The sequence below is a fragment of the Pelophylax lessonae genome (genome assembly GCF_965119305.1).
Source record: "Pelophylax lessonae genome assembly, chromosome: 10".
NCBI lineage: Eukaryota > Metazoa > Chordata > Amphibia > Anura > Ranidae > Pelophylax > Pelophylax lessonae.
In genome coordinates, this window is record NC_138777.1 from 110,146,926 (window position 1) to 110,165,294 (window position 18,369).

At 43.1% G+C, this 18,369-nt stretch overlaps 1 protein-coding gene across 1 annotated transcript in view; it reads right to left on the minus strand.

Moving 5' to 3' along the window:
• Window positions 1–18,369, minus strand: part of ADCY7 (adenylate cyclase 7) — a 275,475-nt gene that overhangs the window by 93,767 nt on the left and 163,339 nt on the right. The window contains exons 5-6 of the mRNA XM_082270019.1: window positions 3,991–4,136; window positions 2,900–3,011 (exon numbers count right to left, since the gene is read on the minus strand). Of these exons, the coding sequence (XP_082126145.1) occupies window positions 2,900–3,011; window positions 3,991–4,136 (258 nt within the window). The remainder of the gene's footprint in view (window positions 1–2,899; window positions 3,012–3,990; window positions 4,137–18,369) is intronic.

The following is an 18,369-nucleotide window of genomic DNA, read 5'->3' on the forward strand; positions in this document are numbered from 1 at the left end:
TTGTGAGGACTGCCCGGAAGGACAAAAAGAGAGTTTGACTTCCTGAAGGACTCAGTTAGCGTCAGATAAGCCCTTATCGCCCAAACTACATCCAGAGAGTGCAAGGCAATTTCCTTAGAATGTTTAGGATTAGGACATAAGGAAGGCAACACAATGTCTTCATTAAGATGAAGATCGGACACCATCTTAGGGAGAAAAGACGGATTAGGTCGGAGGACCACTTTATCCCTGTGGACCACCAAATAAGGTGAATGACAGGACAAGGTCGCCAACTCAGAGACTCTGTAAGCAGAAGTATTAGCCACTAGGAATGCAACCTTCCGGGACAAAGAAAGCAGAGAAATCTCCCTAATATTCTCAAAAGGAGGCTTTTGAAGAACAGACAAAACCATATTAAGATCCCACAGCGGTAACGGGGATCTCCTCAAAGGGGCCAAATGACACACCCCCTGAATGAAGGTGTGAATCAAACTATGAGTAGCCAACGGACGTTGGAAGTAAATAGTCAAGGCCGACACCTGGCCCTTGATAGTACCCAACGCCAAGCGCTGCTCAACCCCTCTTTGTAAAAAGGCCAAAATCCTAGCTATAGAAAACAAGCGAGGGTGCAGCGGCAGCGATTCACACCAAGAAATGTACAATTTCCTCGTACAATGATAGATCTTCCTAGATGTCGACTTCCTGGCCTTCAAAAGGGTAGGAATCACCGAATCAGAGAGACCTCTATCCCTCAACATCTTGCTTTCAACAGCCAAGCCATTAAAGCCAGCGACCATTAAGCAGGATGGAAGATCGGTCCTTAAGATAGCAGATCTTCCCGCAGAGGAAGACACCATGAAGGACCCATGACCATTTTTACCAACTCTGCGTACCAAGACTGCGGAGGCCAGTCTGGTGCCACCAGAATGACCAGAATGCCTTCCATTGCCACCCTGCAAAGAAACCTCGGCAGGAGAACGAGCGAAGGGAAGGCATATATCAGGAAATACTGACTCCAAGGAGCCACCAGAGCATCTGTGGCATCAGCCAGAGGATCCCGAGACCTGGCTACAAACCTCTGAACTATACTGTTGAGGCGAGACGCAAACAGATCCACCTCCTGATGCAGGGACCACTCCCCCTGATCCAACACCTGACGACTCAGGCAGACCGCCTGCCAATTCTCCACACCTGGGATGTGGACTGCGGAGAGAGCTGGAACATTGTGTTCCGCCCACACCAGAATCTCGGCCACCTCTTTGGCTGCCAAGGCAGGTTAAAATAATTTATTGGTGTAGAGGTGCATGAGTTGTGAACAGCTAGCCCTTACTGAACGGTCAACAATATTGGAGAAGTAAGGTGTTTTAGTGGAGCTGCTGCCGTAATTCTGTGTATAAAGAATTTATTTTCTCCCATTTGCTCTGTAAGCAGTCTTTTTGTCTAAGAAAAGATTTCCCCTTTGGAGAGATTTCCTTCCACGTCCTGTTGTGCTTGCAGAGCAAGAAGTAAAAGGAATCTCTTTAAAGGGACACAGGTCATGAAAAAAAGAAATTGACAGGGATTTATATAAAAAAAAAAAAGAGAAAAAATGATTTAGATATTCTTTAATGTTTAGGATGTGGCGGTTGCCATTTAGTTATTCTTGTTAGTTGTTGACTATATAGTTAATTCAGCAAGCATGCCTGCTGTGTAGGGTCTGCTGATGCAAGCACATAAAAGAAAACAATAACACTGTCTTCCTGAGCTGCCAGATTGTTGGCACTGTCTGAGCTGCCAGATTGTTGAATCCAGTTCACAGTGCTAACCCTCACTAACTGGAGCTGACAACTCAATGACAACCAGAATTAAATAAAATTTGGAGAAACACTCCCAAAGTGTCTTGGGCAGAGAATTGCTGGTGAGCGTTTTGAAGATAGCAAACAAGTTTAATGCAACTTAGAGTGGCCAAAAGACCTCTCGCCTCCAGGTAGGTATCCTCTTGACAGAAAATAACCTCATGTGCATTGGCCCAATAGGCTGGTTTAAAGCAGATTCGACACATGCAGCTCCCTGGATAGAAGACGTCATGCTGCAGGCAGGCTGAAAATGCTCTGGGCTCCCCCTTTTAAGCATATGCCTGTAGCTGATGTCCACGCAATCCTCTGGCTCTGCACTGCAGCACTATATTCTCCTTTGGCACAGCCAATCGGTATTCTGGCAACCTGTCCCCAGCTCTGGGTCTCTGCTGCTCTCTCCTTTAGCACGCACCCCACTGTTGCTCTACAGCCTTCTTCCAGCTCTTGCTCTATCAGTGTAGATGATAGGGTCTGTAGGCCACAGACTCAGTAGGCACTCTGGTTACTCCTCTCTACCAGCAGATTCACACTGTCTTCTGGCACTAGTCCCCCAGAAGATAATCTCCTTGCACAGCTGCTCACTTCTTTTCTACGTGGGCTCCCAACACCTTTATCTTAACCAGGGATCCCGCCAAACATCTCCCAAGCCTCCCTATCCCCTGGGCTTTTTCTCCTTCCCCACACCTTCTCCCATCTCTGCTCATGGCTCTCCTCCACCGGGTCATGGGCAGGGCTAAAGTCCAGCTGTCGATACAGCTAATCCAAAGGTTCATCTCTTCTTTCTTTATTCAATCCCCTCCAGCCACACTGTTCAATCCAGCAGGGGAGAGAAGAGGGGTGAGCTATAATACAGCTGCAAAAATGGCCACGCTGTGCCCAGGAGGCTTAAGGGGGCTGACAGTTAGGGCGACACTACATTAAAACATGATGTGCTTAAAATTAGCTTATTGTGCCATTTTAACATACACTAGTATTTATATCCCTCATTTAATGAATAACAAATGCAACTTAACCCATCGTTGAAAGACATATGAACAATTAGTAATACAGTATTCTCAGAATGAAATTATAATATAGTGCCTCACCTTTGCTATTTGGTCAAACTTTCCAAACAACTCATTCAACATAACTACAAGCTCTTTGGGTGAGCAGTCACTAGCCAGTCGTGTGAATCCCACAATATCTGCATAAAGGATGCTAGACAAGGATAAAAGAAAACAATATTAGTGAACATATAGACAAAAGGCATCAGAAGATTCATTTGCTATACTATTGTTCCTTAATCTGTTCAGATGCTTTACCTAACATCATATGCGAATCAAAGCTCTCTCTTCTGATCTACAGAGGAATGAAGCGGAGTACAAAGTAGGAACAATGGTATTTTGTAGCTCTAGAGCCAGCTTATGTATTTACACACCAAGTCTCGTCTGTCATTTTGACAGCACGTAAAAGTGGCAGGGGTAGTGGCAGCAAGCACTGGGGGGAGTTGGGGGAGAGATACTGAAGTGCATGCTACATACTTTATGTCCTGTGTACTTTGCTGAAGTTTTTCTTTTTCTTTTTTTACAAGACTGATTAAAATGTTTGTTGGCTATAAATACATAAAAGGAACTGGGGCAAGCATGTCTGTTGATGCCTTGTGCGGACACCCCCCAGTGTCAGTTTTTTGTTTAAGGAACAGCAATGATTGTCAAGGAAAGTCCATTTCAACTAATGATTTTACTCCCAGAAGGTAGTCAGCGGAGTAATGTCTACATGGGTCTGGGGTTGCCCACATAAAATCTGACCATTAGCAACTGGATTTGGTGATTATCTTGAAGCTAAAGTCTAGTTAAAAAAAAAAAAACACTAAAGCCACATCACCTACCTGTAATGCAGTATCTCCCACTCATGTCAGATGCAGTGGAGGTGGGCCACCATTTTATCTTTTTCACTGCAGCTCACAGAAGACTCTAAACTTAATAACTCCAACAGCACCAGAATTGAATCAGAAGGAGGAGGACCTGTCATAACTGTACAGAGGATTTTTGCAACTGCCTGACCGTCCTGACCTATTACAGGTACTGTAAGTGATGTAAGTGCAGTTATCAGAACTAAAATATTTTTTTAAACTTCAACTTTAAATCTATGGGTAACCTATATGGCGTAAAACCTATAAAGATGATTTTTCACGTACCTTACATTCTGGTGCCGCTTCACATATAGACTATGGAAATTTTTGTCTGGTTGGCGAATGTCATTTGTTTCCTTTAGTCGATCCTGAATAGCCAACTTCATTTCCATAGAGATATAAACTGGGAGTACAGACAACAGCAGGCTCTCCTAAGAAGGGTGTCAGGTATGGGAATTACAATGGGTAATGCTTATTTCACAGTATGCATCACTGAGAAATAGTTGTAGGAGTGAAAAGTTGAAAGGAATAGGAGATGAGAAACAGAAAAATGAAAAAGAATGAAAAAAGGAATTAAGAAACAAGAGTAGATGAAGCAAACATATTTTTGACAATGCTGAATATGTAATAAAGAGTTTGATAAGAAACAACTTTTTGGATTCCAAACCTTTTTTTCTACAAAAGATGTTTCACATTACTGATAGGCAATTCATTGATTCGTTTTAAACACGTATTTAAGTTAAGTTGAATTGATGGCTTGACTTTAGCTTCTGGTGCACATCTAACTTTATATTAGCAGTTTTATCATTAGATGTATGATGATGTCTGAATGTGGTTTTTGTAGTAAATTACAAACCATAAGACCTAATAAATGTCTTCAAAATAAATTATTTCAGATTTGGACTCTTCACCTCATCTTGCTACAACATAAAAAAATGTAAAAGTATTTAAAATGAATGAAAAAAAGGTATGGAACCTGGAAGAATATATGCTAGCCTAGTACATAAGGTAAGTGAAAATATAGCATGGTGATTTCCTGATAGGTAAATAACAAGGGAGCATATCCACCTTAGTAAGTGGGCCATGAGTAAACATCCAACATTAGCATAGAATGAGATCTCAACTGTATGTTTGTTGTACCAGGACTATAGAAAGCCTTGGATGATATTCATTAAAATAAGGCTTTCAACAACATAAACATAAAAAAAAAAGAAACCCTCTCAAGGTGTTTACATAATAACTGTATAGTTCTAACCAGACAAACATATAAAAGTCTGAACGACATACTAATGGACCCAGGAAACGTGGGGGTATAGAACGAGGAGAAAATAAAAATATATGGAGGGAGGAAGGAAAGAGAGGGGAAGGGGATAGAAAAATGGTGTGACCCAAGCACTGTGAAGGAAGACAAAACCCGGCATCCAGGAAAGATAACAAATATTATGCCAGGGGGATCAAAGGTAGGAGGCGAATTTAGAGGAATATCGAAACTGATTCCAGACCAAAATAAGTCAAGGTATATTAATCAGTTTTATCTATCTCCCAGGAGATCGACCTTTCTAGGTGGCAAATAGAATCCATTTCACAGGCCCAGTCACCAAAGGACGGGGGCTGTGGTTTTCACCACGCCCTGGCAGTAACAGTACGTGCAGAAGTCAAGAACTGTCGGAGACTACTTTTTTGTGTTGTTTATAAGATCCAGGCATCGTCCAAAGCAAGGTAATGAGAGGAGAATTATCAATTTTGTCCCTGACTAAATTATAATAGAGGTGAAGTATTTTGTCCCAGAAAGAAGTTATGAGTGGGCAAGTGCTCCAAATGGGAGTCATGGTGCCTGGGGCCTTAAAGCATCTCCAGCAGGTGTTTGCAATGTATGGGTCCATTTTATGTAAGGTAGTAGAGCATCGATAACACCTGGCAAGGATCCTTTAATTGCGCTCTTGAGCTCTAGAAGATATAGAAGTCCTGTAAGTATATGTCAGTATTTTGTCCCAGTCAAATTCACTACTTGGGATATTAAGTTCCTGTTCCCATTTAGCAATGAATGGAAGGTCCTGTGGCAGGGTGGTCTTCAGCAAAACTTGGTATATGTGAGATAAGGGGTGTTTCGGCTTGTCAAATTGGGTCAGCAAGCTCTTGCAATCAGTAAGTGGTTTTATCAGGGCAGTTGTAGGTATATTAGAGGAAAGATAATGGCAGAATTGAGAATATTATATCCAAGCCCTAGCCTGGGTATGCCAAGACCCTAGCAGTTGTGACATTGAGATCAATGTACCATTCCACAGGGTGTGACAAAGTAGTGGTTTGTCAGCCTTATTCCAAATAAGGAAGTGAGGTTGATAAAGAGTAGGAGGAAATGCAAGAGTCTCAAAAAGTGGTGACAGTGGGCTAGGTCTCGATGTGAGTAAACCACTCCCTACATAAGGGATTCCAAGTACGGAGAGTAGAAGCCACCAGGAGGGGTAAGGCATCCATATGTGGTCTGGAAAGACGTGATGTCAGGCGTGAGAAGGTCATTTTCCATGACCAACCATAATTTAGAGCCTCGGCAATGGTACCAATCAAGGATCCTGAGAAAGCAGGGTGCTTTATGGTATAGTAGTATGTGAGGTAGAGCAACCCCACCTCTAGATTTAGGCAGAAAGAGCATGGAGCAATAAACCCTGGATTTTTTATACGGCCAGATATAGTTCTGTATAAGTGTGTTAACATGAGCAAAGAATCCGGAGGGGGAAGCTATTGAAATGGTTTGAAAAGTATAAAACAATTTGGGCAGTATATCCATTTTAATGATGTTCATATGGCCAAACCAAGAGATAGTGGACTTATCGTATGATTTAAGACAAGAGCGAATAAGGGAGAGAAGGAATATGTAGTTTAGATCCGACAGTTTAGAGAGAGTAGAGGGATGTGGACACCTAAATATTTAATGACTTGAGGTTGCCACTTAAAAGGGAAGTTAGAACAAAGTCTAGAGCTCTCTAAGGAGAATAAGGAGATGTTAAGGGCCTCCATCTTATTGTAACGCTCCAGCGTTTTAGTGAACTGGATTTGCAGCTGCAGAATTTCCACTCAGTAGTCGTGTAGAGATGTGTTGAATCACCATATCCAACTCTCCAGACTCATCATTGTGGCCCAGCCTGCCTCAGCATGCAAATATACAGACACTCAGATAAGATGTTCCTGGAGGAGTGATAGGTTGTATACGATAGTATAGAGGTGATGTGCTGAAAGGACAGGCGTGAGTAGTGATAGCAATGATAGGCACTCAATAGTAATGTTCAGGAGTGTTAGCAGATGGTGATAGGTAGTATGCAGATAGGTTAGCAATCATGTACAAATAACAGGTGGTAGGGGACAGCAGATGAAGTGTACAGGAATTGCTAACTCAGTGCAAGGATATAGATGGTAGTAGACTCAAGAGCTAACAATCTATGTAACAGTGCAGATGATAGAAATAGTAATGCATAGATAGCAACAGTCTTTAGTATGCAAGAGTAGATAGTGTAAGTTGATAGGAAGGAATCCCCTGTGGGGTACTTATCACTAGTTGGTTTAGAGAGATGAGGGGTCCGGTAATGAGATAAGGATCAGGTAGCGAGATACAGGATCAGTAGCGAGATACAGGAAATAGCTGGAGGCTTCGGCAGCGTCAGACAAGGCTGTATAACAAGCGGTTTGCACGAACACCTTGTGAGTGAAAGCCGGCGATTGAAATAGCCGCTCAGAGCGGCGCCTAGTGATGACGTCATGAGAATTAAAGGGACAGGTAGCTATATGCGTTCCACCTACCTAAATGGTGGAACGCAATGCGGAAGAAATGGGCTGGAAGGGTACCGAAGGTACCAGAATCTTACAGTACCCCCCCCCTTAAGGCCGGCTCCGGAAGGCCTATAGCACTGGTCTCTCCGGGTATTTGGAGTGGAACCTTCGTATAAGCCTGGGAGCGTGAACGTCAGAAGTATCCAACCAGGTGTCGTCTTGGGGTCCATAGTTTTTCCATCTTATGAGATATTGGAGTTTCCCCTCTGTGGATACGAGAATCCAAAATCTCCTTAATCTCAAATTCTTCTCCGCCCTCAACTTGTACTGTAGGTAGAGGCGAGATGGTAGGTCTTATTCCTTGGTTGGGAACATGTGGTTTCAGTAGCGACACGTGAAAGATGGGGTGTATTTTAAGATCTGTCGGTAAGGTGAGTTGAACTGCAGCTCTCCCAATGAGCTTCTCAATTGGGAAAGGTCCTAGAAACAAAGGCCCAAGCTTTTTACTGGGGATCTTTAACCTTAAGTTTTTCGTAGATAGCCAAACGAGATCCCCAATAGCATATTGAGGAGAAGGTCTTCTACGGAGGTCGTAGTACCTTTTTTGTTGGCTATGAGCATGTGAGATGGTGGTGTCAAGTAAACCCAGAGAGTCTTTTATTTGGGTAAGATAGTCAGAGGCTACTGGGTTACTTGATCGCAGTATGCGTGGTGGAAGAAGTGTGGGATGAAACCCATAGTTTAGGTAGAATGGACTTTGCTTAGTAGTACTGTGGGTTGCGTTATTGTAAGCAAATTCTGCCAGAGGGAGGAGGTCCACCCAATCATCCTGTAGGTATGAAGTGTAGCAACGCAAATATTGTTCAATGCACTGGTTGACTCTTTCAGTTTGTCCATAGGTCTGAGGGTGTTAGGGAGAAGTAAGTTTTCGCTCAATTCGTAGTATATGACATAGAGCTTGCCAAAACTTGGAGATGAACTGTGAACCTCGGTCAGATAAAAGAGTCTTTGGAATTCCATGTAGCTTGAACACATGTTTCACTAGTAATTCCGCTGTTTCCTTAGATGAAGGTAGTCTGCGAATAGAAATGAAATGTGCCATCTTTGTCAGATGGTCCACTGACACTAGAATGGTAGTAAATCCTTTGGAAGGTGGTAATTCTACTATAAAGTCTAAGGACACAACTTCCCATGGAACTTTGGGTATTGGTAGACTGCAAAGTAGACCAGATGGTTTTGTAGTGTCAATTTTGGACCTTGCACAGATGTCACATGAGGAAACAAATTTTTGTACAGACGTCTTCATATCAGGCCACCAAAATTGCCTGGTGAGCAAATTGAATGTCTTAGTCATACTCATATGTCCTGCCATAGGTACGTCATGTGATAATTCCAAGATCTTGGTACGCATACCAGGAGGTATGTAGAGTTTGTCGTTAAAGTAGAGGAAGCCTTCTGCATCAGCACTTAGTTGTGGTGGTGGTGAATCCAGTCCTATACTGTGCAGAATCTCTTCCTTCAAGGAACGAACAACACCAATAATACGGTCATGGGGTATTATAGGAAGTGAAGGGATTTCGGCGCAGTTATCTTCGGTTAGCCGTGATAGCGCATCCGCTTTTTTGTTTTTGTCCGCAGGCGTGTAGGTCACTAGGAAGTTGAATCTTAGGAAGAATAATGACCAACGTACCTGCCGGTGGGAAAGAGTCTTGTTGGTCTGAAGGTATTGGAGATTCTTATGATCTGTATATATGAGTATTGGCAATCGAGTACCTTCAAGTAAATGTCGCCAATTTTCTAGTGCCAGTTTTATGGCAAGCAACTCTTTTTCACCCACTGGGTAATTCACCTCTGGGCTACTTAGTGATTTAGAGAAAAAAGCAACTGGGTGGAGTGGTGAAATATTCGTTGGTCGTTGGGAAAGAACTGCTCCTACAGCCATATTTGACGCATCTACCTCCAGGATGTATTGGAGGGATGGGTCTGGATGGCGTAGTATGGGAGCAGAAGTGAAGCTTGATTTTAACAAGAGGAAAGCTTTATTTGCTTCTTCAGACCATTTGAATGGTTTCTTTACACTTGTAAGTTGTGTGAGAGGTCTCACAATAGAAGAGAAGTTCTTGATGAACTTCCTATAGAAGTTTGAAAATCCAAGGAATCGTTGTAATGCCTTACGAGTTGTTGGTACAGGCCAATCCAGTATACACGATATCTTGCTCATATCCATCTTGATACCGTTCTTAGATATGATGTATCCTAGGAATAGTACTTCTTCCTTGTGAAATAGGCATTTTTTCAATTTTACGTATAAATAGTGTGCGAGTGATCTGGATAGCACAAGTCTTACATGTCTTACATGTTCAGACAAATATTGAGAATAAATGAGTATATCATCCAGATATACCACAACACAAACATCAAGTAAGTCTCTGAAGATGTCATTTATGAATCGCTGAAATGCTGCGGGAGCATTACACAACCCAAAAGGCATCACTAGATATTCGAATAATCCGTATCTGGTTCTGAATGCCGTCTTCCACTCATCCCCATTACGGATTCGGATGAGGTTGTATGCCCCTTTTAGGTCCAATTTTGAAAAGTAGGTAGCTCCGCGCACTTGTTCAATGAGTTCGGAAATGAGAGGTAAAGGATAGCGATCCTTTATCGTAATAGTATTTAATTGCCTATAGTCAATAATAGGCCTGAGACTTAAATCATTATTGCGGACAAAGAAAAGTCCTGCAGCTGTGGAAGAAGTAGAGGGTCTAATAAACCCTTTCGCTAAATTCTCATCCAAGTATTCCTTGAGATGAGAAAGTTCATCCTGAGAAAGAGGATAAACATGACCGAAAGGTAGTTTACTATTAGGGAGTAGATCAATAGAACAATCGTAGTCCCTATGGGGAGGCAATACTTGAGCATTTTTCTCAAGGAAGACTTCTGATAGATCCTGATAACATGGTGGTGGTGAAATTTCATCTGACACCATGGACAGGATTTTTTTATATGATTGAAGGTTACACGTGGTCTCGCAGTAGTGAGAGGGGAAGGTTAAAGTCCATGTTTTCCAATCAATGATTGGTTGATGTATGTGTAACCAGGGAAGTCCCAAAATAATGGGAAAATGTGGAAAATGTGGTGAAGGTAATACATCAAAAGTGGTGGTCTCAGCGTGAGACTCGTTAGCAGTAGCAAGGAGTGCTTGTGTCTGATTGGTAATTGGACCAGAAGATAACGGAATACCGTTAATAAAACTAACAGAGACAGGTTTAGATTTTGAAATAATAGGTATTTTATTTAAAGCAACAAAACTAGTGTCAATGTAGTTCCCACAAGATCCTGTGTCGATCATAGCCTTGGTGGTGATCCTATTGTGGTCCCACTGTAAGGTCAAATGAATAAAAAGATAGGGATTAGAAAAAGAAGTCGTTAATCCCCCCAGCAAGACATGTGAACACTCACCCTCTTTTTTGCGGACAAGGGGACAGACGCTTATCAAATGATCCGGGGAGGCGCAGTACATGCAGAGATTTTCAGATCTTCTCCTGGCTCGTTCAGTAGACGATAATGGTGGGCGTATGGTTCCTACCTCCATAGGAGTAGGGTCAACGGGCGAAACCCGAGAAGGACTGGATAATGGTACTCCCATTTTCTCAGCCTTTCTTTCTCGCAGTCGCCTGTCAATATTGATGCTGAGTTGTATTAAGGCATCCAAAGTGCCAGGTAAATCCGCTCGGGCGAGCTCGTCTTTAACGGCTTCTGATAACCAGAGTCTGAACTGGGTTCGCAAAGATGCATCATTCCACCCTGAATCAAGGGTCCATCTTTTGAACTCTGCTACGAAGTCTTCAACAGGTCTCCTTCCTTGTTTTAAAGCCCTCAATTGGCTGTCAGCAGTACTCTGCCTATTTGGGTCTTCATATAAGCTAGCGAGTTCTGCTAAGAATAAAGGATAGGAGTTAAGAAGAGGGTCATTTTTCTCAAAGAGAGAGTCTGCCCAAGCCCGTGGATCACCCGACAAGTATGAGATAGTGGTGCAGACTTTAATTTGTCTGTAGTGTAAGTACGAGGTTTTAAATTAAAAAGCAATTGACATGCGTTTTTAAATTCACGAAATTTTTTCCGATCACCTGTAAACACTAGAGGAGGGTTTATTTTGGGCTCACGAGGCTGAGCAGCAGTGAGCTGTGAAACACGGGCTATCTGCTGTCTCAAAGTCTGGTTTTCATTTTTCACTTCGGCAAGGGAAAGGATTAATGCATCTACCTTTTGTGTTAGTTGTAACACATGAGTGGCTAATTCTGCTGAATCCATTTTTTTTTCTGGTTCGTGCAATCTGTAACGCTCCGGGGTTTGTTTAGTGAACTGGATTTGCAGCTGCAGAATTTCCACTCAGTAGTCGTGTAGAGATGTGTTGAATCACCATATCCAACTCTCCAGACTCATCATTGTGGCCCAGCCTGCCTCAGCATGCAAATATACAGACACTCAGATAAGATGTTCCTGGAGTGATAGGTTGTATACGATAGTATAGAGGTGATGTGCTGAAAGGACAGGCGTGAGTAGTGATAGCAATGATAGGCACTCAATAGTAATGTTCAGGAGTGTTAGCAGATGGTGATAGGTAGTATGCAGATAGGTTAGCAATCATGTACAAATAACAGGTGGTAGGGGACAGCAGATGAAGTGTACAGGAATTGCTAACTCAGTGCAAGGATATAGATGGTAGTAGACTCAAGAGCTAACAATCTATGTAACAGTGCAGATGATAGAAATAGTAATGCATAGATAGCAACAGTCTTTAGTATGCAAGAGTAGATAGTGTAAGTTGATAGGAAGGAATCCCCTGTGGGGTACTTATCACTAGTTGGTTTAGAGAGATGAGGGGTCCGGTAATGAGATAAGGATCAGGTAGCGAGATACAGGATCAGTAGCGAGATACAGGAAATAGCTGGAGGCTTCGGAAGCGTCAGACAAGGCTGAATAACAAGCGGTTTGCACGAACACCTTGTGAGTGAAAGCCGGCGATTGAAATAGCCGCTCAGAGCGGCGCCTAGTGATGACGTCATGAGAATTAAAGGGACAGGTAGCTATATGCGTTCCACCTACCTAAATGGTGGAACGCAATGCGGAAGAAATGGGCTGGAAGGGTACCAAAGGTACCAGAATCTTACACTTATCCAAGGTAACTTTAAAATTACTCACAAGTCCAAAGTCTGCAAATTCCTTCATTAGCGAAGGGAGAGAAGTAAGAGGGGAAGAAATATAAAGAAGAAGATCATCTTTAATACCCTTAATATCTGGGTTATTGCGGATGGCCACGGCAAGGTGTTTCATGGTCAAAACGTATAAGAGGGGAGAAAGGGGGCATCCCTGGCGAATTCCGTTTCAAAATACCATTGGGTCTGAGAGGATTCCATTACAGCATATTCTCGCAGAAGGATTACTGTAAAGAGCCAACATTTTTTGGAGAATTATAGGTCCCAGTCCCATTTGAGTAGCCTTAAGGGAATCCCAGTGAACACGGTCGAATGCCTTTTCGGCATCCATCGATAACAGATAGGGCTGCAAACTACGCTTTGAGCGTATTCAATTAAAGAGATGGTTTTCAAGGTGTTATCACAGGCTTCCCGACCTGGTGTAAACCCGACCTGGTCGAGGTTTATAAGGTATGCAAGAAGGGGCGTGAGGCGATTGGCAATCATTTTGGAATAAATGCGTATATCAATATTAGCAAGGGAAATAGGGTGGTAGCTACCACATAACAATGAATCCTTGCCAGGTTTGGGTAAGACTGATGTGATATTCCAAGGCTTGGACAGAGAAAGCCAAATTACCAGAGATAGCATTGTAGGTCTTAGTAAGGAAAGAAGAAAGAGGACCCTAAAAAAATGTATAGAACTTGGTCGTAAATCCATCTGGACCTGTGCTTTTATTGGGTTTAAGTGTGGAGGTGACCCCTAACAATTCCTCCTCAGAAAAAGGCTGATCCAGGTCGGCCACTACAGATGGAGAGAGGGTAGGAAGCGCTGTGTTAGAGATGTATTCTGAGATTTTGGATAGGAAAGTATCCCGAGAGACATCGGGGAGAGAAGTGGGCAAGTTGTACAAGCACTCATAGAAGAGAAAACTGTGGATTTATTTAGATTTATAGTAGCATAAACTGAAAGAAAAATGTATTAATGGAGAAAGCTATCTCTAAAACAAATTTTAACTTAGTAAAAATATGGTGAAAATAAGTGGGAATATTTGCTAAAGTAAAGGTTGAAAAATAAACAAATAAACAAATATGTTATATATTTAGTCAAACCATTAATTTCAACACAATCTTCCCATAAGATTATATAGGCATCCCGGTTCACATTTGTGCAATGTGGGAACGCTGCGAATATGCCGCTTGATCCCGCATCGCATCCGCACCTCTGGCAGTTCACACTGCCATATGCGATACGCAGGGGGTGTCAATTAAAAGTTAACGACACCCCCAGTTGCGATCGCATATCGCAGTGCAATCTGCAAGTTCGCACAGAATCGGATCGCACTAGTGTGAACCACTATGCGATCCGATTTTGCTGTGGATAACAAAAAGCCTCATGTGCGAGTTTAGTGCGGATGCGGTGCGAATTCAGCCATATAAAGTGTATGGCTGAAAATTGCACCGCACATGAGATTGCATGGAATTTAGGAGCAGTGCGCTCAGAATAACATGCCATCTCCGCGATCGCACTAAACCGGGGCTTAAAGGAATTTAAGCATGTTATTTACCTGTAAAAGTACCCCCCCCCTTGTTTAGACAACCAGAAACTCTGTGACTGAGCCTGGATATCGCCATCTTAATTGTGATGTCAACAGCCCCAGCAGATTCAGAGCTGGCACCTAACTGACACTCTTACAGTATTTCCCTTTGCTTCTACCCAGCAATTACATAAAACGTTATATATGGGGAAGTGAAGGTAGAGTGAGGAAGGTCCTGAACAGAAAGTAATTCTAGACTCCTAGAAGACACAACTGCAAATGGGAGACAAATAGTGCACAGCCGACCTCGAGTAGTAACATTTAATAAGAGAGACACAGCACAATAGTCATATATTCCATCTGAAAGACAGGCACATCTGCAAAAGTCTTCTCCTCCTCTCCCTCCCGGGTGGCCTATGGTCCGCCCTGCAGCTTACATCCAGCTCGGGACACCACTGCTGCCAACTCATCCGTCTTCGTCTTCCTTCGGTCTCCCCGCCGAGTTCCTGCATGTCGGACCACAGCGCACCTATTTCCTCAGAGACCAGGATGAGTCATTTGCATCTGAATTCAATTGACCGGAGGAAGACGAAGACGGATGAGTTGGCAGCAGCGGTGTCCCGAGCTGGATGTAAGCTGCAGGGTGGACCGTAGGCCACCCGGGAGGGAGAGGAGGAGAAGGCTTTTGCAGATGCGCCTGTCTTTCAGATGGAATATGTGAGTGCAATTGTATAGTCTTGTGCTGTGGGTCTCTTATTAAACCTTACTACTCGAGGTCAAATGTGCTCTATTTGTCTCCCATTTGCAGTTGTGTTTTTTGATCAAGTCCTTCACCCAGTGGATAATTGGAGGAGCTGCTACGACCACGAACTGATAGACGCACACCACAGCAAGCTGGGACTGTATAGTGGATCAGCGCCTTTTCTGGTGATATTTCACATATTATGTGTGAATTGATGTTTGTAGACTCCTAGAAGAGCAGTGTGTGATCACATGCAATGAGGTAAGTACTGTTCTAGGAAATAGCAAATTTGCTAGCACGTTTAAAGGGATGTTGCAGGCCAAAAATACATTTTTAATGGAAAGAAGCCTAAAGTCTCCGTTTTTCCTTGGAGGTGGGAATGGAAGGAGTGATCCCTCTCCCTCGGATGTTGGATTCTCCATGCGTCTACCAGCTGACAGTGGTGTAACTTTTTCCTTACCCTCCTGAGCTGGTGACTTCCTGTCACCTGAGCATGTGATGTACAATTCAGGAGTGGATCCATACAGAAATTAAAGTCTCCCGCCAGAATTAATTTGCCCCTTTTAAACTGCATCAACTTCTCTAATATTTTAATCAAATATTCTTTCGGGTTTTTAATTGGGCAGTATATTTGCCACTGTACAGTCCATACCCTGTAGTTGGCCCTTCAGGAAGATATATCATCCTTCTGGGTCTACCATCCTTTCTACCAGAGTAAAGCTAACATCCTTTGCTATGCCAATCGCTACCCCCTTAGCTCTCCTGGTCAGTGAATCTACATTATACTAGACCAGGTAGTATTTTGAATAGAATTTCACGTTTGAATCTGCAATATGCGTCTCCTGTAAAAATACTATGCTAGCAGCGTGTCGGCTAAGTTCTTTCGTTTCTCCTTCCCCTCTCACCTCCGGTATTTTACCTCGTCTCCTCCCTGCTATCAGTCTGAGCTGAATGTGGTTATGAAGTCATTTTCTAAGAGTCATTCTAGGGAGTCTGACCCAGAGAACAAAAGGGGAAACAACATCAATAAGTAAATTTAACAAATTCAACACAAAATTTCCTTCTTCTTGATTCCAACCCCTTCCCTCCCCTCTCTCTCCCACCCAATTCCCAACCTCCCTTCCCATTCCCTCCTCTCCCCTTCTCCTTCCTCACACCCCCAATATTTCCCCAGCTGGTCCTGCCGTGTTGTAGGTTTAACCATCTCCAGGTCCCTGAGTGGGTTACAGTGCTCTCCTTGGGCGCTCCTCGCCACTCTACTCTTTTTTCCCTTGGGTGGAACTCTGTCCAATGTGCTCATTAGTTCCCTTACCCTTCTTGTTGGAATGAGACTCAGAGCCTGCTAGTTAGTTCAGTTCGCCATCCTTAGTTTCCTAATTCCCTCCCTTTCCTCCCCTATAGCCCCCCACCCCCAACCCCTCCTGCGAAATATCCTCTCGATATTTGTTTACTCTAGTTACTGCTTCTCTTTACAGATCAGTTCCTTTTCTTAGAGGCCAATTGCCAGTGTTCTTCTTCTTGAGCTTTGTCTTTCGTCCCATCTTTAGGCCATCCTGGGATATTTATTATAGGGATTTACAGTTTTTTACAGAAGTCCTGCATTTCTTCAGGGAATCTCAGTCTTGCCACACGACCTTCCCTCCGGCCCACCAAACATGCTGGGAAGCCCCAGTTGTACCTAGCACCATGAACTTGCAATGACTCCAGAAGTGGTTTTAACATTCTCCTTCTGCTTATTGTTTCATTACACAGGTCTGTAAAGATCTATAAATTACCATTTTCATATTTTAGCGGTGCTTTCATTTCAGGCTTTCCCAAATTCTGGCTTTCTCGCTGTAATTCTGGAACCTTACAATTATGTCCCTCGGGGCTTCCACAGGTGTTCCCATTGATCTTCTGACCTAAATCTTTATCTGTTCATCTTCTCTTCTATCTAATATTGGGTTAAATATTTTCCTAATTTTCTCCATTAGATCCTCTCCATTGGTAGGTTCTGGTAAGCCCCGTATTCTGAAGTTCTTCCTTCTGTTTCTATTTTCTCGGTCCTTCAATTCATATGCCAGGTTCCTCTGTTCCATCCTTCACTCGCTCATCTCTCCCCTTAACTTGTTTATTGTCTGCGTGTACTCTTCTTGTTCCTTTTCCATTTCTTCAACCCATGTCAATAAATGGCCCAGGTCATTATGTATTGTTGTTATTCCTGCTTTTAAGGACTTTTCTAAGGCTGTAAACATGGCTGCCATTTCTACTTTTGTAGGCAAATGAGTATCCATATTTTGTTCTGTCAAGTAAGCCATCTCAGAATCGCTCTCTAAATCCTGCTTCTCTCTCAGTTGTCCAGGAATAGTTATGCCCGTTGATGATCTACTTTCTCCACTTTTTTCTTTCCCTTCTGTCTGTTTACCACGGGAGCCCTGTTGTTTTTCCGGGGCCTGCTTGTCTGGGCCTCCTTCTTTGGCCATTTTTTTTTAATTGAGGTTATCTTAGGTGATTTTTCAGTCGCTCCTCCTCTTGCTGTTTTGCCTCTCATATTTTTATATTTTGTCCCCTTAAATTTTCAGGCCCCTAAGGTATTTCTGTGACCCTCATACAACTTAATACGTTCACCAGACAGTTCACCAGACAATTAATTCTATGCGGTAGTGTACAAAGAGGGGAGAGGAGACTCTACTGAGCCAGGTAAAGGGGGTGAGCTGGGGGGTGGGGGGGGGGGGCTTTGAGCTGGCCTCAGGAAGTTACAGGCGCCACTGCATGGAGGAATGGGCGCATGGAGCTCCTAGCTCAGGCTCCCTGCGTGCGCCATTCACAGGTTCCTCCCCTCAGAGAGGTTTTCAAACGTTCCGTGTACATGAAGCCTTACACATAAGATAACAGAGGAGAGTTCAGGGGCTGCTGTAAAAAATGCACAACTGCTCCTAAACTTCAGTTTAGCAGCTGTAGTGTTCATGAGGCCCAATAGTAGCAATTCCAAGAAAAGACAGACTGGCTGGCAGAGATACCGGTTTTATCTCCAGGTTAGTTTGACTACTGCAGAGCACAGCAGGGAGACTTGGTTCTATAAATAAAGTTCATTTAGGCTCACACCACTCTGAAAAAGGTCTAAAAATAAGGCCATGGCCTCTGGGCTGGTACCCCTATAAAAGCTGTCCATTTCTTTTTAAACCTTTATCATAGGAGCATCAGCAAAAATGAACAACTCTTCAACAACTTATCTGAAGAGTGTTCCATGTATGAACTGCCAGCCCACTTTTCAATACAGGGAAGTGAAGCTCCATACCTAATTTTCATTTTGCATGTTCCACTCTAGCAGAAGTCTTGTATAATTTGTAGAACCTACTGTAGTCAGTGCTCCCATTAAGATCTGTGCTTAACCTGCCCAAACTGAAGCTGAGTAGTGCTTTAAAAGTTTTAAAGTAATTCTAAAG